The 23,781-nt window shown below is 42.2% G+C and overlaps 1 protein-coding gene across 1 annotated transcript in view; it reads left to right on the top strand.

The window, feature by feature from the left end:
• Positions 1-6,100: 6,100 nt before the first annotated feature.
• Positions 6,101-23,781, top strand: part of ofcc1 (orofacial cleft 1 candidate 1) — a gene marked incomplete at its 5' end in the record, with an annotated part of 67,617 nt that continues 49,936 nt past the window's right edge. The window contains 8 exons of the mRNA XM_084566627.1: positions 6,101-6,118; positions 10,514-10,580; positions 10,975-11,151; positions 14,437-14,541; positions 15,191-15,274; positions 17,466-17,690; positions 18,019-18,277; positions 21,081-21,207. Coding sequence (XP_084422753.1) covers positions 6,101-6,118; positions 10,514-10,580; positions 10,975-11,151; positions 14,437-14,541; positions 15,191-15,274; positions 17,466-17,690; positions 18,019-18,277; positions 21,081-21,207 — 1,062 coding nt within the window. The remainder of the gene's footprint in view (positions 6,119-10,513; positions 10,581-10,974; positions 11,152-14,436; positions 14,542-15,190; positions 15,275-17,465; positions 17,691-18,018; positions 18,278-21,080; positions 21,208-23,781) is intronic.

Below are 23,781 nucleotides of genomic sequence, written 5' to 3'. Positions count from 1 at the left end.
CCCTTTTGAAATTGAATTCTAAAATTTAGCATAAACTAACAGCACGGATGCGGTGATGTGAGATTTCTTACGCTCGGACCCAAGAAATAGGTTTCTGGTGCTGCAGAGCCACATTCACGTTTGAGTAATCTACATGTGAATAATAAAGTAGCCTTCAAGGTTTATGTATTTTCCCTTCACCGGGCGGCGTTATTAATAGCTCCATCTTTCTTCCCGCCTTAAATACAGGATGAAATATTTTGACAAGTCCATAGCAGTGGGAGAGAGGTTCAGGCCAAATAAACATTTGATTTAATTAATCATTCGATTGTGAATTAAAGGTAGCCTTACACCCCACTGGCCTTTCTCTGCTGCTCTGACATTACCTTGAGTTAGAAAGTCTCCTCCTGTAAGTCACATCTGTGTCTATTTAGGGAAAATCTTTACGGAGATGCATTATTTTTGAGCAACGAAGGATGAATCTCCTGTGTGTTCCTTGACCTTGTGAGCAAACTACAAAAAGTGGAGCAATCGATCGTTATCCTCTGAAGATACCACAGTATTGTATTTTGGAATGAACACTGTGGAAAAAAAAAGAAAGGAGGAAAAAAAAAAAACAGATGAACAGCTGTATTGAGATAAACCGTCACCCCATATGCTGAGGGAAAACAATCACTGCACATTATGGAGACTGAAGATGAAAAAAAAAAAAATATGCTTAATCAACTAACATTGATATTACTTCTGGCAATTAGGAGCATGCTGGTAATGATATGAGTTTTCAGCTGTAAATAATTATGCTGCCTGCAGGCCATGCTTTAATTCTCGGCAGTATCTATAAACAATAATCAAACCAACAGCAGCAGGCTAAAAGTTGGAGATTTGTGGTTTGCAGAGCAGCGGTTGAGGAGCAGCTTATTGGAGCCCCGTGGTGATGCCAGTAGTCAGGGTCACCTTCAGGTGCTCTCTCATCTGTACGCCAGAGTGCTAATGCGCAGCTCTATTGATCAGCCCTTGATGTGTCAACACAACACGTACGCGGGTGCGCGCACAGCACATACAGTAAGCGCGAGCTCACATGCTGTATATACGCAAAAATGGCGTTGCGTGAGCGCATGCTACATATGCGCACGTGTACTGTGTCCACATACTTTCTGTGCACACATCAGTTGAGTAGAGTTGCTTGAAACAAACACAACAAATGAGTGATTGCAGGAAGAGGCTTTTTTGCCAATGCAGCCAATACAGAGTGGACAGTGTGTTTGACAGTAGTTGACAGTAGTTTGTATAAAATATGGAAATACAAAGAGTGTTTACTGACTGTTTACAGTTTTATTGTCTATGCATATCGGGTACTGCAATTAAAGGAAAATGAAAGTGTTCAAGGAAGCATAGAAAAAATGAGTTGTCCACTTTACATGATATACATGCGGCGCAATTGCTTATGATAGCAATATTTAGCAAAATAAAGGCTTTTAAAGATATGAAAAAAGTTAAAAAATTGGACTCAAACACTTTAATATGCGGCTTTTTGGAACTGCCGTGCAATATTGCTGCACTTTAACAGTTAAGCCGCATTTGAACGTGCTTAACACGCTTGCTCGCTTCACTGCCGCCACAACCTATAACAGTTTTAAAAGAACAAAGAAAGGAAGAAAAAAACTTCTACCACAATAGTGAGACTTGACAGGCAACTTTTACTCAATGTCAAACAGGAAGCGGCAACCTGCTGATGTGTAAGGACTAAGATGAAGTGCATAATTAAAGAAACATATGAAAGCCAGCACTGGGCCTGAGATTAATTAGGTGCGTGTCAATACCCCCATCAATATCCGATTAACTAATGACACATGGCCCAATGAGGGCTATTGATCGTCTCCAAGTATGCAGTGTTAATAGGTTGAAGCCGCCGCTCAATTGGAAAGCTGACAGAGAACTGTGAGGAGAGTTTCCCTGCGTGAAAGGGACGTGGGGCCCCAAACCGAGCGAATTCAGAGATGTCCCCCTCAGTCGTGCTCAGTCAGATCACATCTGTGTAACGTGGGCACGTGGGATTCCAGCGATTGCTGTGACCACAACTCAACTTATTCAGCTAGAATTCCCTCCCTTTTAGTGATAATTAAAAATGACCCCAAAGGATACCCCTCCCCAAAAAGAAGCGGGGGGGAAAAAAAAGACTCAATCTAGATTAATGACGGAGGAATGGCCAACATCATAAGTTAGCCCTTTTATGATAATGATTGTAATGATAATAATGAACACTTGGATGAAGGATGAACAATCCCCTGTCCTGGAGTTGAATCCCTATACAGGTTAATTAGGTAAGATAACATCATTAGCCACTCTCATGCCTGCACGGAGAATTAATTGGATAAGATGGAGATTTAGGTCTGTATTTAATCGCATAAACGATCAACGACAGCTTAGCCAGAGAGCGGGAGGTCCAAATCGGTGGTGCATCTTATTTAGATCACATTTAACCAGCTTAATGAGCAAAAAAATAAAAAATAAAAAAATCCAAGTGGTTTGTAAGTTAGGTAAAGACCTCTTTTGCATGCACGGTATTGATTAAAATGTGCATTAATGACGTGTTGTCGTGCCTTGTTGACTTCTGATTGTTTCCAGCTTTGTTTGATAATGAAGAGAAACTGCAACACGGGTCAATAAACCAAGAGTGTGGACAGCAGCTATCATAAAGTTTGGATGAAACCAAACACCGACTATCCCTGTAGTCAGGGAACAAATTAGCGCTATTCATTGCTGATACTGTACATACGTATGAGCAATCTCTCTTCCTCATTTGAAAAGGCCACCAATGGCCTGATGGCTTCGCGGTCATAAATAAAAGCACCGTGTGCCTGTTTGTTCCAAGTGAAGCATTACCTGCAGTTCATGATCTGTTTTAAGGGGACGTTAGTGTTAATATACCTCATGCCAAACATGAACGGGCCAATCCGCTGGGCATTCTGCGCCTATTCTTCATGGCAGCTGTAAAGCTTTGCTCCGGTTGTCTTTGGCTGAGAAATACGTTTGTCTGCAGTTCCCTCTCAATAATGCATGAGGGGAACTTTTGTGTGAATTGTCACATACTGCATAATGGATGTTTACAAAGCAGCGTGAGTACTTTAACTTCAGTTCGGGGGGAGTTCATTGTAATCGACACGGAGATGACAAAAGGGGCCTGTTTTGCTGGTAATATCTCTGTTCTGGTGAAGCAGTGAAGTGAACCTCTCTTTGAAGAAGCGCCCGTGCCACCCTCCCCACCGTTAATAATTCAGCACTGCTGAATCGTAGAAAACACAAACAGTGATGCCATCTGGCAGACGAAACTGTCACACAGATGAAACTTTATCTTGGCAACTTAACGGTAACAATTTTGGTGATAGGCTGCCACAAACCATCAAAAAGACATGTCCTTCCTTAAAGTGGAGAACTAAATATACCGCGGCTTCTACTTTTATCGTCCGTCATCTGTATTTTACACATGCGAGCCGTGTAGAATGAACACTTTCCCATGTGGTACTGTTTCATTCAGTGAAAGTGAACGCGAGGAGGCCATCCGACACCATGCGTCCATGTGTGTTGTTGGGAACTACGTCACTGTCACCTTGACGACTGAGGTGCAGCCGACCATGAAGAGGGAGAATTCGGGCTAAACAAGGTAACACAACTCTTAATCCTAAGAAATAACTATATGTTTGTATTCAGAAAAAGAAGTAACCTGCTAGTTATTTGCAAAAGATTATGTTGGAATCAAATTACCCTACATATTTCAGTAAAACACATACTTAGAAGGACATTACCTGCTTGAAATGTACCTGAGCAAGAGCAATTTGAACAAACTTCACCCATAATTCAAATAAATACATTAGACTTGCATATATTCACTAAACTATACTTCACTGTAATTCACTTTAGTGTGCGCGACTGAAACATATCTTTGCAAGTGAACTTTAAAGCACAATTTAGAGTAAATACAAAATGGTTCCATTGCCCAGCAAAGAAGAAAGGCCATGCCCTTTTTCTACTGTTATTATCAGCTGTGTTAACTCTGTGTCTTAAGGGAGCCAGGCTGTTGTCAAATACAGAGAAAAGGCCTCTGTCCACTAGCAAACCAAATATTCTTTGGTGCACAACGTCCCCGTCCCTCTGTGACTATTGAGTTACATTCGGGATCGGCGCTCGTGTAAAAGAGAAAGAATGCCGAGCGAAGGCTTCAGGTTTGCGCCGTGCTGCGGGAAAAAAAGGGGAGGCGGCCCCGTCTTGTGCAACGCGCAAGATCCCGCTGTCATTCTGGATTAGGGGTTGATTGAGCTCGGCTGACGAGATGACAGAGGCGATGGTCATTCCCAGGGCAGGAGACGGGGATTGTGGGTCAAATGAAGTATCATGTCATTTTTGAAGGGCAATGTACGTGCCTGCTTTGTGTTTGATAAAAGTATTTAAGCAGAGTGTCAGTTTTGGGTCTTTCTACTGTCATTGTTTGAAGACTTCTATGACAAGATAAAGCAGATTTTTTTATATTTCTATTGTTTCATTTAGGCTATACACCCTATGTGAAGTTTAACACTAAATAGGAATTGGAGGGTAACCCCCTTGAAGCTCTAGAATAAATCATGAGTCATAATAAGTGACATCCATAACTGACAGCAGTGCTGGCTTTTGTAACTCTAAACTAAAGTGTCTCATTCCAGACATGTTGCTTTAAATTGAACAATAGAAACTGTTTTGTGGTTAACAGGTTAAAAACAAATATATCTGCAGGAAACCCTGTATTTAGATTTAGCTACATGCTGGCTAGTGTTGGCATTAAACACAACAGTGAACTCATGCATGGTTGTCTCTGTGGATTGATACCAACTCAAGTCCAGCTCCACGGTTCTTTTTTGCATTGTATTGTAATATATTCGCATATGGCTTTTGACAGAAAGCATGAACCCCTAGCAAGAAAGTGAGTCAGTCATTTATATGGTTCGCAATTGTGTTGGCAATCTCATTGGCTGGGGAGTCAGTATTTGGCAGGAGGCGTGCAGTTTTAACAACTAATGGACTTATTTTTCTCACAGCATCACAACTTTACAGCCTGTGTAAAACATGCACGCACGCAAACACACACGTCCCGTTTAGTAACCCGGCAAAACAGCACAGCAAATTAAAAGCAGGACCGTGAGCGTGTCTTTATGCCAATAAAATACACATGTAAAGGAAATGTTGCAAAGTACCTCTTTATCTAAAAGTATTATCCTTCGTCTAGTGATAAGCGCCATTGGACCCAAATAGACACAGCTGGAATTATAGAGTTTTACTCTGCACAGTTGTTTATGCAATCAAGTTTTTTTGTGGGCCGTGATAAGGTGCATGGATATCCTGTGGTCTCTGCCTGGTTAATGTGTACGGACCGCACAGCGGCTCTGCTTTCACTGAGTTATTACGTCGAGTGTAATTTGAAACAATTACAAAAACACTGGCCCACTTGTTACAACACTCATTTTCCCTCACATATACAAACCACGGATTCAATAGCTTTACATGTTTTTCAATCACACCCAGTGGAGCAGTGTTCAGTGTGAAAAAGTATAGCATTTCATCCTAGCTCGCATGGTATGGGATAATCTTTCACATTTTGCCTGGGGTTTGTTTTGCTATTTCAGCAGAAACTTGTGCAAGCCATGTGAATTACCATAGGAAAAGACGATAAAAATACCAAATGATATTGTATCAGATGTAAATGAATAAACTATTTGAATAATCACGGCAACTAATATGTTATCTGTGATAATAAATGGGGTTTATTGTCCTGTATTCTTTTGAGATGCATTGCAGAGATAACAGTTTTAAACACACAAGCAGGGGAGAGATGGTGGAAGATTTCGTGCTGCACAATAAACTATTAAAAGCATTGCTTTTGCAGTTTTTAGCTTAAATAGTATCAGCAAACGTTGAATTAATAAAACGTATTCATTTTTGTATTAGGTCAATAGCAGATTCTGGGGAAACTACATTCATCTTATTTGTTTTGACACATTTCTCGCCATTTTTTTTTCACACATTTGGTTTTGCAGGCCTTGCCATTGTTCAGAGATCAGGGTCAGCCAGCGATGATCTTTGGCAGTTTGCGGAGATGGACACCTTTGGCAGTGTGAGTACAGTTTCACTTCTGGCCCTGATAACAGCATAGCTGAACACCCAGAGGTCAGGCCTTGTACCTCCATCTTTCTCTCCCTCTGAAGGTGCTGGCGCAGTCTGACCATTGACATTTAGCATTCCTCCGCGCTGCCTCTGGGTTCTCAATAGGGGATTGAGGGGTGCAGAGGCCAGTGCCTGGTTCTCAAGGGTAAAAACAAAAAGGCTCTTGAAAATCCCATGGAGTTCCCATGATCCTAGGAAAGACCTTGATCCGACCTGCGTTAGATTTCCATTCCATGGATTAGGACACACAAAAAGTACATATTTGGCTGATTTAGTTTGCCTCCTGCCCTGGATTGTGGACAGTGAATTGCAATGTTTTACTGGCTGGCACCAAAATATTTGGCGTGGGGATTTTGGCAATAGGAAGAATGTGCAGATGCTTGGCAAGTGTATGTTTTCGTAACCATTCAGCATTCACGGCCTTCCCTGACATTTCTAAGCGAGTGCAAAAGCTTGTAGTGACATTTTATGGTGGAAAGTTTTCAAAGTCATTTTTCAAGGTTTTTTTTTTTTTTTTTTTTTCCCAAGCAACATACATAATCTGTTAGCATCAAAGGAGCACACATGCATAAATAATTGACTAATTCACTTAAAGGGGGCCAGCGTAGATTAATTAAGCTTGAATACTAATTATGTTTTCTGTCTGCACCAACTGACGCGGCTGTTGTTTAGAAGAGACTGTTTGGTGGGTCACAATTACCGTGCACATATAAGGCTGCTCTATAAATTAAAGACGGTTTCACATTTTAAGGGTGGAATCGGCTTTGCGGGCCTTTGAAACTAAATGCTAACCTTATCTTTGGTGATTTAAATAGCGGCGCTTTGTAGATGTTTTCATTATTCTTATGACATTTGATTGATTTAGCCGTTTGTATTATGTTGCTAGATAAAGAGAGACTTTCTAAACATGAAAACAACTTTTATGTACTTTACTGATTTGGCAAGGCGTTCAGTCTCATCTCTCTCATGCCTTTGTGTCATTTTATCGCATCTCATTAATGATGTATATTAAAACATATACATTCATATTAATGCAGGGCAATTTTGAGGAATACTTCTAGAGTGTGTGCTGGTGGAATAACCTGAAACCAAACTCGGATTTTAAGGACAAATCACGCGCAGATTTCTCTTGTGTAAAACTGCTGTCACTTCCAGAGACACTCTCGTCCCTGACTCTTACGTATGCTCGCCGCACAGGGTGCCCGTCTGGAAATGGTAGCTTTAAGTAGCTCAGCGAAGACGAGGCTTTTGCCGTCTACTCTCCCCTGGCAAGCAGCGCGCACAGGGACAGAGGGAGACAGCTCGAAGCCGGGGCCTTGTTTACAGCTGTGCGGGGAAGAAAACAGGCAGACGTAAATGAGGGTTGACGGTTTCATGAAGCACAATTGGTTGATGGCAGATTCAATGTGACTGGGCTGAACTGGGCGATGATCCGTACAGTATGCAAAATTCACTTTCTAGCTGGTCTGCGCCCACCAGCCCCTAGCAGCGAGCGGTCTTCCCCAAGCCCTTCTAGCTATCCCTTTGAATGCAACAAGAACTGAACAAGGCATTGTTGTGCTCAATTCCTTTTGACAAACAATCACATTTAAAAAGAAAGAAAGGGAAAAAAGTCATGAACGTTTTTTGTCACCAGTTATAAATGATTTTTATTTTATTTTTTTTTTACCCCATGTCGACTGCGAAGTAAGCAGTCTGCGTGCTTCACAGTGAAATGAGGAGGAGTGGGTGGATGTAAGGGGGCATGTGCAGACGCCTTGAGATGTCAACCGAATGAACTAGAGGGTTATTGCAGCGTGCGACTGCAGATGATATGTATGGCTGTAATAGACCCAAATTTCCTACACGTTTTTTACGTAATTTCAGTGCAGCACCATAGGTTTAGCATATTTATGTGCAACGTTATGGGCAGATCACGAGAAGATTTAGCCAAGTTCACACAGCTGCTGTCACAGTTCTCGTGTACCGAGCATCCAGTCTATTCTATGCCACGTTTTTTTCCCCTCAGGATTAAACTGTTGTTGTCATTTTAGAAGTGCAACATCTGCATGTTCCATCCAGTTATGGCACATTAAATTTAAAAAAGAAGAAAAAAAAAAAAAAGGTCTTTCTATGGATTGAGGATGCTGTCAATGTCAGTGGGGTCTGGGGAGCGAGACGAGAGCCATGCATTTCTCTCAGCTCTCCAGACACAGCGGCTCACACTGAGGCCTGTGCGTTCGATTTTTAGTGACAGTGACCCAAAGCATTAGGCCTGGGGTGCGTGCACTGTAGTCCTTCTGTCTTCTATCCCTCGTGTGTGTTTGCTGGGGTTATTTCTTTATAGCAATCAGAGGACATTTGCAGGACATGGAGCTAATTCACTTGTGAGAAAGATGGGCGCTTTTAGAAATAAGACCACAAAAAATGTGTATGTATTGAAATCTAGATGATAATTGCCATACCCACGATAAAGTAAACCAAATAGGTTTGTTTGGCTTAAGATAAAAGTTAATGGGATTTCTCCTTTGATTTTCATGCATCTTTCCAAAGCGCCTTTAGCCCTAAGGCCAAATACACAGATTAGGCTAATAAAAGAGTATTGTCCTCCTATATTGTCCTAATTATAGGAAAAAATATAAATTCCAACATTTATTTTTCTCAGCATTTGCTGTTAAATGGAATGCTCTTGCTATAATATAATAATATATAAAGGAAACCGAATTTACTGAAGAGGAAAAATTTAAACGTAATGCTTAAGGTTTACAGAATTGGCTATGAGGTTCCAATAACCATTGTAAGCAGATTTTAATACAGTCTAATGAATGTATATGTCATGTAGCTTAGTTAAACTACCGTTTGCTAGAAGATATTGTTTAAGGGGTCCGGCGTAACACAAAGCAAACGGCGAGTGTGTGCACATATTTATTAGCAAAATTGCTTGACTGATTTTCCCATAACGATATTATGCGGGTGCAACCCGAACGAAACACGTGGTCTAGTTGCAGGAAGTTGTGCAAAGGGTTTGATGCAATTAAAAAAAAAAAAAAAAAAAAAAAAAATGAGATGAAAAGAAAAGAAAAGAAAACACAGGGAGATGATCACCGCTGATCCCGAATTTGTCTCCCGTCCTCGGTGCTAACGCAGTATGTACAACTCAGAGAAAATGATTGGTACCCAGTCGAAAAGAAAATGGTTTTTAAATAAGTTACAATTAGATAAGCATTAATCTCAGTGGTATAAATGAATGTCTTGCTGTAGGGCTTGTTGAATGTAAAAACAGATTTACAAAAACTCCTCTTACCAGATTGGTCTGGAAGTAGTCCTCAGCTATTTTAATTGCTCTGTCATTTAGAGTTGAAATAAGCCCCCCCACCCCTCAACCTCCACCCCCACCCACCACACCACACCCCACCCCTACCCCTACCCTACCCTTCCATCCATTCTGCCCCTTGATTTTGCCTTTGAAATTAAATATTGTATACAAATACATGCTGTTCACGGGGCATGAGAGCCGTTCATCACCGGAATCTGCATAAAATGATGCTTCAAACGCTCCATACGCTTTGAGCAACCGAGCCCTTTTTTATATGGCGCATCCTTAAGTAAACATATCAATAACCAAAACAACTACTTATGCCTTTTACCTCCGACTTCCCATTGTTCGGCTCGTCCGCAGAAATGAGAGAAATGTGGGAGTGCAAGAGTTTGTTCCATGCACTCGTGATTTCAAAGAAACCCATACTCGCTCCCTTTCATCCCTACATCTTTTTTTTTTTTTTTCCATTTCATGCCAGTGAAGACCACCTACAACACACAATGGCATGTCTCTGTCTATATACATGCAGATGGATAAAAATACACTATATTCCATTAATAATACATATGCATTAGTAAGATAAATCCTGCATCATAAACAGCTAACTTTACCAAATTCAAGTGTTCAACCATGGTGCTATTTAAATACTCTTCTCCTTTGAGACTTTTTAGGTTGAGTTCATGTGAATGGAAGTAATGGGAAGTGTGCCTGGATGCTCATTTGCACACCAAGCCTGTGTGCGCTTGTGTAAAAAAAAAAAGCACAATTTTCCAGGACAACGTGCGGCTGCCCGTTCACCGTCGAAAAACAAGGAGGAAGTATTTTAATGTGACCTTCATTACACATTCATGTCAACTTTTCTTATCTATTTATGATTAAATTCTTTTCCACTCCTGTTGTTCAATTAGTGCTTGACCCCTTTAGCGGCGATGTAAATTAAATGACATTTCAGTGTCGTCCCATATTTAAAATACTGCGTTAGTTGCGGATCATAAATGATGATCTTCATTCTGCAGCTAATTTATTCATTTAACAATTTCCCTCCAGAAGTTACAGCAGAAGGCTCTGCAGCAACCTAAGCAGAAGAAATCCAAGTCGGCTGAATTTCTGATGGGTGAGTCCTGCTTGATGAGTTATTGCTCATAATTTGTGTAAGGATTAATTAACTAATTACAGACAAATGGCTTTGGGCTAAATTTTGCTCTTGCTTGTCAGGGCGCAATTTGTAATTATTTTAATCATTTCTTCTTCTCTTTTTTTTTTCTCTCCTCCTCCTGCAAGATTCTGATTTAATTTTAACCTAATTGTGTTTTAGTATCATTCGAGGAGGATGCGCTTGAACATTTTGGGGCAGAGAAATCACCAATAGAATTTGGCTGTTAATAAATATGCTTTGTTTTTTTTGTTTTTTTGTAATGAGCCACTTTAAACTAACTGTTGTATTGGCCCTTCATGTCACCGTTTTTTTTTTTTCCCCCTTTCATTTATGTTTCTACTTATTTTCTTAGCCAGGGAAGACAGAGCCACTGTGGTGGGCATAGAAAACCCAGCCTTCGATGCAGGAAGCGCTGAGCTTTCCACTCCTCCGGTTTGGCTGGGGAGAGAAATTCGAGGTGACAGGCCAGATAGCACCCTTGCAGCTCACCAAAAAAAAATGGAGCTGCAAGCCCCTGCCAAAGAAAGAGGTGAAGCTTCATTCTTCATTAGCCTCAAATTTGTTGACAGTAGATGTGTTCCTGATCTAACCTTTCTCTCACTCTCTTTCTCTTTTTCTCTCTCTTTCCGTTTGGGGGGCCCTCGGTCCCTGCATTCCAAAGCAAGCGTGTCCTAACAAGCAACCCTCGTATAACTTCTTCCTCTGCTGGAGAACGCTGCGGTAGTGGGTGTTCTATCTCTATCTAGAAGTACCCTCGACACAATCAGCCTTGACTCCCACTCTCGGCTACATGCCTTGTGGTGGGCTGGAGTCATAGGAGAGTGCATTTACATACGCTACTACGCTACCGAGCCGATCCGCTGTCTGTGTGGTGTACTCACAACGCCCCCGAAACACGGCTTAAGGCCAATCAGGCATACGAATATGCCCCCTTATAATTCAGTATGTCAGGGAGAACTCTTGAGGAATGGGATGGTAAATTAGGATGCGTTCAAGGTTGCGAGCGTGCCAGTTTTCTCAGGGATGAGTCACATGTTAGATTCTTGATTTAACGTGGTCTGTTTTGCTTTTGCTGTGTATGGCTACTAATTATTTCCAATGCTGTCATGCCTTTTTTCCGTGCACAACAGACGGAATTACACTTGTGCAAAAAAAACAAAAAAAACAACAATCATTCTAAACTTGCTTGGGAAGAATCAATCGTCTTCATCTTTTTTTTTTCACCCACGTGTTTTGGTTTGAATTAAACACACTCAATGCTCATGAGGAGCTTATACAATGTAGGTCAAACTGGAGATATCTCTGCAGTCTCTTTATTTAAGTTGCTGTGTTGTATGCCTTTAATTTCTGATAGGTGGTGGTGGAGGGGGGTAGAGAGGGGACGAAAACGCAGCAGAGGGTGCAGGCTGGAATCAAACTTGAGCCATTGGAATGAGAACTATTGTATAATCTCAGTTCTTGGGGCATGCCCTGTAATCGGTGAGCGATTGGGGGGGGCAGCCCACTCTCTCATTTCTTCTTGATCAAATCTAAGATCCAAAACTCAGGTCGGCCCCTTCCACATTAGGAGTAAGTCTACCTGACTGCCAGCTACTGACAATTATATATAACTGGATTAGGGCACATTTATTGTTGTTGTTTATAAAGTCGTCTTTCTATTTTAGAAACGTTGAGACGAACTGCATCAACCCCGCTTCTGCATTCATTCTGTATAAAAACAGTTAAACAGAACAAAAAAAAACAAAGCTTAGACAATTATGCAATGCAAAACTATTATGTGACTCAGCCCCCCCAACCACTAAAATGACCAAATTGATCCTGGCCATGAAACCTACACACATTATTTCATCATTTATTAGATGTTATTTATTAGATTAGTAGCCAGTAGACATTTTATGCAACATATGGATATAAACATATCCATATTCCAAATCTTTTTTTTTTTACTATATGTTATACAAAAATTAGGATAATAAATTGAGATTTTGCTGGTATTGCAAGGTGCACTCTGGCTTATTGTACTCATATGAACACCCTTTTAAACATCTGTCTTTGTGCTAATGAATTTAGATGAATACACTGCAAATTTTTCTTAGTTGGAAGTTGTACACACCCTTAAAGCATGTTAAAGTATGACATGCATGTACTGCATGTCACACATATACACAGTCATTAGATGAGTAGCCTTTGATACGAAGGGGGCTCTATTACTGGCGCGTGCATCTGTCAAAAGGCAGTATACTGCATATGCATGTCACTCTATGTATTTTACTGGTTTATGAGTTAATATCGCAATGTTGTTCTGAATTATTGTACTCGAGATAGGGCTCACATCCAATGCCGATCGCTACTTTAGCACCAAATAAGCACTTTGTCACCGAGGAGTGTGAATATGCATAACAGTTCAGTTACGTGCCTTTATTGGACGATCCAAAAGCAGATTGTTCCATGTTTGCGACACCCTGGCCTTCATCGGAATCTTTTATTATGTCCCCCCCCCCCGTGCTAATAGTATCTCTGGCTGGCACGAAGTGCTAGTTACTGATATTGTGCATGTAAGAACAGATAATTGAAATTTTCATTAGAGAGATGGATTGGAGGGCAGCCAGACTATTTAGGTAAATCACAGCTATGATTCAAAAGGCGATTCACGCAGCTACTACCATTATGCAAATTTGTGTTTGAAAAAAGGGTTTCATAACCTCAAAGCTATTTGCGGAGAAATTTGTTCAAACTCTGTGTTAACAATGTGGAGGGATTTAACATGTGAATTTCACAGTCGATTTATGGCCCCATTGAAGACTCATACGGCTGCTCCTCGTTTAATAAGTATTTCAGTCTGAGTGTTTAACTTAGAGTATGGACAGAGTGTGAAAACCCAGTGCAGATATTTCACACGAGCAAATCCTAGTGAACTTTTTTTTTTTTTTGGGTGGTGGCCTAGTGGGCCAGTGGTGCTCCTGTGCAAACACACTTTTTTCCACATTTTTATGCATACGAGCGCCGATACCCTCCGACTTCTATAAAGGCAGTCCTTGTGTGGAATATATAACATGATTTAATGCACCGTGCATTTTTTGCCCCACAACCTGAGAAATACAAGTAAAGCAATTTAGATTGGAGTGAAATATTCAAGGCTTGTAATGAGAATGATTTGGGGTTAAGAAAGCTGCTTGGTGGGGTGTACCCTTAATAGAAGGAGCCCTGGAGCCATTCGATTCCCATAAACTCTGTGGAGCAGACTTGATACCCATAGGTCAGTGATTGCTAATAAGAAGTCAATGAGACATGGGCTCAGGTTATTTTCCTTTGGATCTGCTCCTCCAAACTTGCCAGGTCCTCCAGGCCGCTGACCTCGGAGTATTTAGAAGGTATTGTCTTTGAAATTCCAGGTACTTTTGGGCTTGTAGACTTTCTCATTAGTTCCTTTTGAACACGGCAAACATATGGCAGTCGTATTTAAGAGATTGCCTGCCGTGACCTTTTGCGGCATGCTAATTAGGCCCCAGAGCACCGCAGGCCGTGGTGAGGTGCACTGAGAAGCCCAGCAGTCTCTTTCCCAGCTCTCGCTCTCTTTCTCTCTCTCCGCCTCTGAACTCCCGTCTCATCTTGGCTCTGCCTTATCTGGTAGCAGCCGCTGCCACTGCCCTTCGACAGTGTGGGTTTCAAAATTAACATTTCGCTTCATGTGCTTCTAATAACCACTAACCTGAACCTGTACAACTCCCTTCTTCGCTTCCCCCGACCACCCCCCCCCCCCCCCCACTCCCAACCCCTCTTTCTCTCATTCACTCTCCCCTCGCACTTTCCACAGGAAATGAACGTGCCCAAAATTACTTTGACCCGTCGTCGGCAGAGCAGACAGACCCAAGGCATCGCAGGACGGCTGGGGTCAGCGCTGAAGATGAGCTGGAATTAAGTATGCCATTCTCTGTCATAATGGTTCTCCTCGGTTCATTAAAGAGGGGTGAGAGAGATCACTGGTAGCAGGCTGCCGTTTGTAATAGCAGCACAGTCTATGTAAATACACCAAGCGATGGCACCACTAGATTGGCTACCCAACTCGTTGTCATTGATGAAGGTCACGTAGCGTTTGGTCAGTTTTCATTTCACCGTGGCGATTCTCTCTCCCCTGCCAAATGACACACGCAGAGCCATATCAATAGTTTGCAGCCCCCCTCTTCAAGTAGGCCTATTAAAAGCGAGCTCTTGGGAGCCAAGTAATATGCATGTTATAATGAAACCTGGCTATTAATGGAGAAGCCATTTCACCTGTATCTTTTGGATATCACTGCCGTGTAATATCAAAGGATTCACCAAATCAAATCTCATCACATGATGACAGGCCGGCTAACAGGCATGTTAATGCTCCTATTTCATTACCCCTCCGCATATACTTGATTTCCACCCCTACCCGGCCACGGCTAATGTCTCCAGTTTGCATGCTAGGATGTGGTTTAGATTGACTTGTCTGATAAAAGCAGGAGGTAATTCTGAAGCACACAAACGCATGTAATTTTACGGCAGCGTCGAAGGTGTATTCATTTTATAATCGTTTTGATTTATAGGAATATTCGGCGATGATGAAAACAGGCTGTATGAAAGGATGGCTGCGCTGCTCGACGAGAACGATGCCTTCATAGATTTGCCTGGTATGTGTCCCCGTATTTTTGGTTATGGCAGATGCTCAGTTGCAGACACTCACATCTACAGTTTTAATTTCGATTATTTACTTACATTATATATCACGAATTGTTCGTTTAATCCCTTGCTATCATTATTAAAGGAAAAATCCTGATTTTCCTGTCAAGGCTATTCTGTATCTTTGGGATATTGTTTTAACTAATACTGTTTTCAGTATTAGTGTCTTTTCTTCTGTGCAATGATATATTGATAAACACTTTAACATTTAACGTTGCAAAGCCAAAGTACCAAAGTAAAGCTCAAACTACTGATATCAAACACAAGCCAGACAAAAATATCATGCTGCATTTCCCCACAAACACGAAAAAGGCCCACTGCCGCGGAACAAAGAATAAACTCGAAACCGACTCTCACTAGTAGTCGCTGCTTTCCAAGCACAGCCATTGTCTCACGGTAGGCGTGCCTTTTCTCATTAGCTCAGTTTCATTTAAACATGTAGCCATCCAGGCCAACACTGAGATGGTTTAAGCTTAGCATTGTTCTGGGTGAAGACAGTCGTACCAGATCCTGTTGACATGACGCACATCTCCCTTGTAATTCCAGCGCACAAGTGATGGGTTTAGGCCCGCTTCAACACGGTAGAATTTAGCCGGCTCGTATTATTTGCCATTGTTCGGGATTTAGCTGTACCACCGAGATTAGCAGCCCCTTCCATTGTCTTGGAATGTTCATGAAATCCCACAGAGAAAGTAAAGAGGATCTTGGATTAACAGTTGCTCCATGCAATAGGCTGAGAGACAGGGTAGGAAAGAGAGACGGGGAAAGGGAGAGAGAGCTTGTGCTTCTGTGCTGGAGTCGAACAGCGGTGACTGCCAGTTAGCACTTCACTGAGGTACAATAGACTTGGGAGACAATCACCTTACGTTGTTGTATGGATGCCTCCCACCGGTGTAGGCTGCAAGTCTTCTTTGCAGCTGCTGCAGAACCGGCTCAGAGTACGTCAGCACTGATCCTGACACTTTGCGACTGCTTCTCGGGCTTTTGTTTCTGCTTTTACAGCCTGACACAAAGCACCACGCACGTATAACAAGAACGAGCGCGAATGAGACAAAGTATTAATGAAATGGACAGTGGCCAGTGCTGTAGACAGTTTTCCTGGAAGAAAAAGAAATCCTGGCGGAAGCCATTCTGCCTGTCTCAGATCTTCATTTTTATCTCGACAAATTCCTTCGCTTTGGCTTAGCGATGAAAGACCACAAAACTGGCATTCTATTCGGTCTAGTTTTCTGTAAGGCGTTAAGCACTGATATCAGCTTCTCTATGAAAAGCATTAGGCAGCGATAATAGCTTTGGCTGTTGCATATATCGGACTGCACACGTTGAATACGGAGATTCTCAAAGAATACCTCGCGCTTTCTACCAGGACTCACACCAAGCAGGTTAGCTCCGGTAGAAAATGTTTCTCTGCATCCACTGAATTGATGGTTACTAATTCGAAACTAAATACAAAGGCAGATGGAAAGTTTCTGTCAGTGTATGGGATTGTTTAAAATTCACAGTATGCAGACAGCAACATGCAAAAATATACAACGTCTCTTCTTATGATTTCTTCCCTTGAAACAGATTAGATACTTGTATGCAGTTCTCCGGCATCAGTTCAGCCTTGTGTTGTAATTTGTTGTATGTTTAAAAACTCCTAAATGTTTATGTCATTATAAAATTCCAGAGATTCATTTAGTCGCATTTTCAGAGAAGTTTATGTTTAGGAGATGTTTCCAGTTAAAAACCACAAGCTTTACATGAGTAAACAACTGTGGTCCATCCTAACGTCTTTCTTCTTTCAGGCCCAGATAGAACAACAGTTCTGTTTCAGTTTAGAATATGTTAAATCCAAGAGTGTGCTTGTTTGACGACTACGTTTTTTGTAAACGCTCTCGTTGTGCGCTTGCCTGAGTTGCCGTTTCAGTGCGTCATCGTCCACGTCCATAATGTCTGTGAAAACATCTTCGCGAGTGTGTGTCTGTTTCAGGATGGGCTAAGTATGGTCATCCATCAGTATGTGAATGCATGCGCCGATGTTTATGAGTGCAGATTCATCTGTGTGTGTGTGTGTGTGTGTGTGTGTGTGTGTGTGTGTGTGTGTGTGTGTGTGTGTGTGTGTGTGTGTCTGTGCATGCCCACTGATGCGTATCTCTCCAGGTACGCTGCTAGCCTCCAGGGATGAGGAGGTGTTGGAGGTGAAAGCGGGTGATCTGGTGCTTCAGCGGCGACTGCTGCTCCACAGTGGTGGCGACGCCTCGGGCTCCGGGCCCTCCCAGACCCACGCCATTGCCAAAACCCGGGCTGAAGGTAGTGCTGGGCTGGGAGGAGAGGCTGGACTCGAAGCAGGGAGGATGGTAATGGGCAGAGAAAGCGCTGTAAAAAGTAACGCCATCATTTTATCTGTTTTAATATTTGATTTGGTAGAATAGTATTTCAAAATAAAACCATATTATTCATATAATATGATAGTTTAAAATAGATGTAGAGACTAGAAAGTGTATTTTCTTTGTGAATATGTAATATAAAATCATTATTTTTTAGGAAGTTATAAACATTTCTGGATAGTATTTTTAATGTTTAATATTATATTGGTGAAATGACATATTAGGAGGCATTACATCATATTCAGAGGATTATCCATGAGCTACCAGTAATATTGCTTTTTGTTTTTTTGTCAAGGTTTTTAACGCCACCGTGTTATTTCTTGCAGCGAGGGCAGCCGAGGAAGTGATCCCCCACTACGCCCAGCAGCTGAGGGAGCGTGTGCGGCCTGACATGATCACGCTTGGCAGCCTTTCACTGCAGCAGGTCAGCGCTACAAAGAGGAATATCTGTGTCATCATCCCATATTCACCAGCACATCAGCCATGTCCATTATGCCGCGTATCAGTGGTTCGGCTAATGGACACAGAGCGTGTGCATGTGTGCACGTTCATTCGTCTGTTTTTGTCCGTTCATGTGCCTGTCTGAAAACTGTACGTGCAACTCAGCTTACTAATTTTCCATCACTTTCCATATGTGCTTCTTTTCTTTTTCCTCCTACTACACTCTCTTTATAAAAAGTTACATCTCGTTTTTTAAGGAAGAGCCTTAGCTAAATGCGCTTACATAAAATTTCTTGCATTCAAAGTATTTCAGAGGTTGCACTTCCCATTCATCCCCTAAAAATGAATGCAGGGATTTCAGCTCCATATTCTACGCCGCATATGATACGCTCGCACAATTAATTTATTTATGGAGGCTCTCCTATTCTGTCTTACAACTTTGCTGTGCATTATTATGCATATTTGTTTCTGACAGAAGCTGAATTTCCTGGGTTTTCTCCCCGTCTTATGGTCTTTTGAGAAAACAAAATAGAGCATGACTGCATTTTATTTCGCATCTGGGGAGTGGGGATTTTTTATTTTTTTTGTGAACGAGCATTAAGATCCGGAGCTTCTTTCGAAAACACAAAAGTGTTCCGTCTGTCTGAAGAGAAACGAGAGTGGATGCACGAACATCGGGTTTCCATTGTGTTGGCAGTAAACTCAAACATTAGCGCGTAATGTAAATAGAATGCACAACTTCTATCCACTGTATTTTTAGCCCTAATCTCATCTGAAAAGCTGAGCAGGAGTATCCAATTACGTGAATAGGAGGTAAATGTAATTGTGGAAGAATTGTTCAACAATGTCTCACTGTCGCTTGGAAGTCACAGCACCAGTTGACTCATCTCCCCTCACTGGATAATCAGTGGCATCTACTCTTTACTGTATCAGTATTGGGATCAGTGTTATCTTATTCTGCCATAATATGTATGCGCTCTCCTACTGTTTCCACACCCACCTCCCATTGAAAGCACATTATCCACCAGAGATTTCACATCTATTTTAAAAATAATAGCGGTTTTCTTCTGTCTCTGTGCTGCCGTACAAAGCCTCTACAGGGCGAGACGCTGTCACTTAGCAGTGTCAATGTGTCTGAATGGGGAGTGTGAATGTGCTGACTGAATGTAAAACCGGCAGAAATACTCATCAAACGCTACATGTCTTTAGGGTCTGGCTCGGTATCGATTGCCTGCAGATTGCATTACAGTTGCTCCTTGTGCTTAATTCTGCCATTATGGTGCACCGTGCTGTTTCATAAAGCTGCATCCAAAGAAAGTGTGTGTGTATTTACGCATATTTTTAGCAAGTGGCTCAGAAGGGACCCTTGAAGAGGAGTGAGTGGGCAAAGAGAAAGGAGAGACTGATGGCCTTCATCACTGGCAATGTTAAGGTAAAGCATGCACAGTGTTTATATACTGTATTTTTTGGTTTTTAGTTACAGCTATAACCGCCCTATACTGTTTTGATAGCTGAACATATTCATCCAATCATATTCCTTAATATTTTTTGGGAATTATGTGGTTTAATTTAACATAAATTGTAAATTAGCTAAATTCACTTCACTGTTTCAAAGGAGCCCAGTTCACAAAGAGACTGTGTCGAGCCAGTTAGACCGCAGCCCAGGCTGAACACGCTGCTCCAGTGGTAAGTCCAGCCCATTTCATATTTCTTCCCGTATGTAAAATTGATGTCACATGACTGTAATCATTAATTGTGCGAAAAGCATTTGTATTCCCACTGACACTCGGGAAGGCGTGTAATTCATATGTCCTCTGCGTGGCTTCTCCTGTCGGCGGGCGTTGCATTGTGGGTAGCGTGCCTCCGGGGCACGGGAATCTGTCCATGTCATTGGGCTCGGAGGTGCATCAATTTTTGGTCCATCCACTTTAGTCAGCGATCACACATCACATCTCGTAGCGGGGGCCCCGCGGGCAATCAGCTTAGCATGTTTAAGTTTTTAGTAATTACGGACTACCACGCCGGCTGACGTGATAAAATCAAGAAGCTACTGTACACATCAGTATCTCGTCTTGGGCTGCGTTGTGGGTGGGTGGGTGGTAGTCGGACACCAGCCCTGTCAGATGAATGTGGTTTGGAGTTTAGCGAGATGACCTCCTCTCGACAGCCTTGAACCCTGTAAATTCCTTCTGATATCAATGGTGGGTGGCTATTAGACATGGGAGACTTTCTATTCATCACCTAAGGCTACATCTGCCTGAAATTGAATGAGAAATTATTTCACTTTTTCTCTCCCCGCGCCCGTGAAAGAAAAAATATATAAAGAGCGGAGACGCCGAGCTGACTTGTGGTTTTTGTAACAAATGTGTAATTCATTTGTTTCCACTGTTTCTGATTTAATGGAGGTTGAGTAATTGCATTAGGAGGCCACATTGTGCCTTGTTGTGAACTGATGAAAGCACATGTAATACTTCTGATAGGGAAACAGAGAGGAAGGAGAGAGAGGAGAGAAAGATCCAGTGGCTGCCTTTGATGCAGAGCATTTATTTGCTGAATTATCCTTCCTTTTACAAGCATCTTATCCCCAGTCACAGGCAGGCCAGGGCCTCTGTGATATTGCTTTATTTTGAGGAATTAAGAGAGGTGGCGAGGAGACAGAGAAAAGCAACCGCTTATTACATTACCACTGATAAGATTGAAAGGCAGAGAAAGGCAGGGAGAGAGAGAGAGGAGAAAGAAAAACAGAGAGAGAGAGGGAGAGAGAGAGGGAGAGAGAAGGGGGGGGGACCCAGTGGAAAGTGTTTTGTTGTGCTGTTATTAGATTGAGCTGCTGTTGGCTACAGAGTGGAACAACAGAGGGTCCAAAATGCAGGTGGTTGTTAACAGGGTTAGCCTCTTGTGTTTGTGCGGGTTACGTACGCGTGTGTGTGTGTTTGTGCACACGTAGCAGCAGAAACACCGAAAGCCCGTCACTCAGAGCGCTGGGGGAAGGCCAAGAAGAAGCGACGGCCAAATACAGCCAGATGACAGAGCTCCCAGAATCCTCCTCTTCGGCATCACGGCCCCCGTGGCAGGTAAGGAGGCCTGCGACTGTGCACCGAGAAACATGCAAGAAGCAGAGAGCACATAAGCAGGAAGTGAGATACACTCCTTCATGTCTGAGAGGGTGGTGTCGAAGGAGAAAGGTATTGATCCCGGGGTGTTTACAAATCATCAGAAAAGGCAGCGTTGTTTGTTAAAAACAGTGAAATGATGTAATTATGTGAAATCCTGTAATGAATGGGACCTGTTTGAGAATGGGAAAAATGATATCCCTTATTTTCTAGTTTTCCAAATTCACTCCTACTGCATGTGCACATGCCTGCACAGACGCACAATGCAGGCGCCATACAAGCAAAAAAGCGCCGCTGCACAGCGTGCATACCATCCAGACACGTTATTTTTTTTACATAGCGAATAAAGAATTTCAAATTCCTGCTTTGTGTGGATGGCGTCTTCGGTTTTAGGAATATAAGTAGGAGGAAAAAGGAGTCCTTGGAGATGAAAAGGGGGTAACAGAGTGGGGGGGAAGAAAAGGGGACTGCAGCTTTAGCGGTAGCATCACCAGCTGTGGGAGGAGTGCGCTGTTGTGTTGCATCTGGGGATGAGGCTGCCATGCCACCGTGCTGGCTTAAAGATGTAATGAATCTTCAGTCGGGGGCTTTCCTTCCAGGGTGACAACTGGCTTTGAGGAAGGTTGTAAATGCAGGGGAGATTGTGGTATAATTCCTCAGACTGGCGTTTGTGCCCCCCAGTCACCATTCGATTATCTCCCAAATTGCTGTGTTTCACTGAGATAAAGATTTTTTATGGCTTGCTGACTTGAAACAACTAGCACAGGCAGAATAGGGGGCAAAGGAGGGAGAGGGAGAGAGAGAAAGAGAGAAAGCAATGGCCAAACCTGCCACGCATAGTAATTTCCTTTGGTAAATGACAAAATCTTTGTTTATATGACATTTCCCTAAAATTACTGCAGCGAGATGAATCTGAAATATAAAATGTCACATTTGGCATGCAAAACTATGAAAATATATTTCTGTGCAAAATTCATGGAGGCATTTAATTTAGAACGTGTTTAATAACTAAGGCAGCCTGCATCAGTAATCCTGCCCGGAGGTCCCAAAAAGATTGTCATATTTATTCTCTCCTTTCTTCACCCCCCTCCTTCATTCCGAAGCCAAAAAATTTTAAGGGTAAATGTTCATTGTTAATTAAGATTTACTAATTAAAATGAAAATAATTAACGAGAAAGCTTAATCTCTGAATATTAGCCCATACTTAGAAAGAAAGGAAGTTTTTGTATGTGGCATTTCCTGTCTCTATTAAGAGTGCATTCTGTGTGATCAGTCAATGTGTGGAAAGCCCTGAAAAGATATTTCAGCGAAAGGACGGCCGCTTGCCAGAAAAACCACGGAGGATCCCTCACTAGAGCCTTTGATCTCATCTGTAGGAGTGCTGTAATGTTATGGCACTTTAGGCACAACTCAGGCTCGGGGCAAACAAACCACCTCTGATATGGAAAATTGGCTCACTTCACCTTTTACCTTCGCCTTGCTGTCTTGACTGTCTCTCATGGCGCCTGTGCGAGCATGTGGGCCAGATAATAACAATGCTTCTTAAAGACATACATCGTACAAGAGTGTGACGTTATTATTCTTTTTTTTTTCTTTGCTTCTTTATGCACCTTTCTCCTCCCCCTCCTCCTCTTCCTTTTCTAGGCTGCATGCACGCATACATCGCTTTCCAGTGTGGGGGTTTGGAGGCCTTCATCACCTCCTCCCAAATGAGAGATGTGTGGGCTAAACCGCTTTGCCACCAATTATACTAATTTCACTTCTGCCTAAATTGTTTTGGTTGTTTTGCTATGCAAAGATGCTCACAGAGGGGAGATTGAGGGGCATTACTGCAGGGCTCAAAACACACCTTCCCCCCTCCTCATCGCAGCCTGGCAGAGCCATGGGCATCGCCAGCGTTTGCTAGGCGAATGTTTACGTCTGTGAAAAGGACAGGAGCAGTCTGAGGTTCAGACAACTGTACCTGCACTGTACAAGACACACTAGAGTACAGTGTGTGTGTAACAGAGAGAGACAAAGCTGGAGAGAGAGTACACACAGTAGCCCCTGAGTGCTACAATATCATTGATTGGAACTGAGGGCTTTAATTGCCAGACACTCAAAATTTGCCCCCAGGGACTGGTTAACATGGTGTAAATTTGAGCACATAAAATAAATAGGAATTAGGAGATGCAACTAAGATAATCATAAAGACCTACACTTAGGATAGCATATGACAGGACAGGACAGGATAGGAGTGCATATCTTAGGATAGCACAGAGAGGAAGTGTATTATTATCACTATGTTTCTGAAGAATTGTAATTTTGCTATAAGCAAGTGAGCATTTCCAATCGATGAGACTGTACGAACACATCAGAGAATTATAGTGTACTATCAATATTAGATTGCACTCATATGACACCTTTATCTGTACCTAACTGTTGGACAAAGTGGTTGTCAAACACTGGACCAACTTTGCTACTGAAGTTTGAAGACACACAAGCGGTGACAAAGACCAAGCGGCTCTCTTTAAAGCAGATTGACTTTTCTTTCAG

This window comes from Chelon labrosus, assembly GCF_963514085.1.
Source record: "Chelon labrosus genome assembly, chromosome: 18".
Classification (NCBI taxonomy): Eukaryota; Metazoa; Chordata; class Actinopteri; order Mugiliformes; family Mugilidae; genus Chelon; species Chelon labrosus.
Note: the sequence above shows the minus strand (reverse complement) of the source record. Positions and strands in the feature narration are given on the sequence as shown.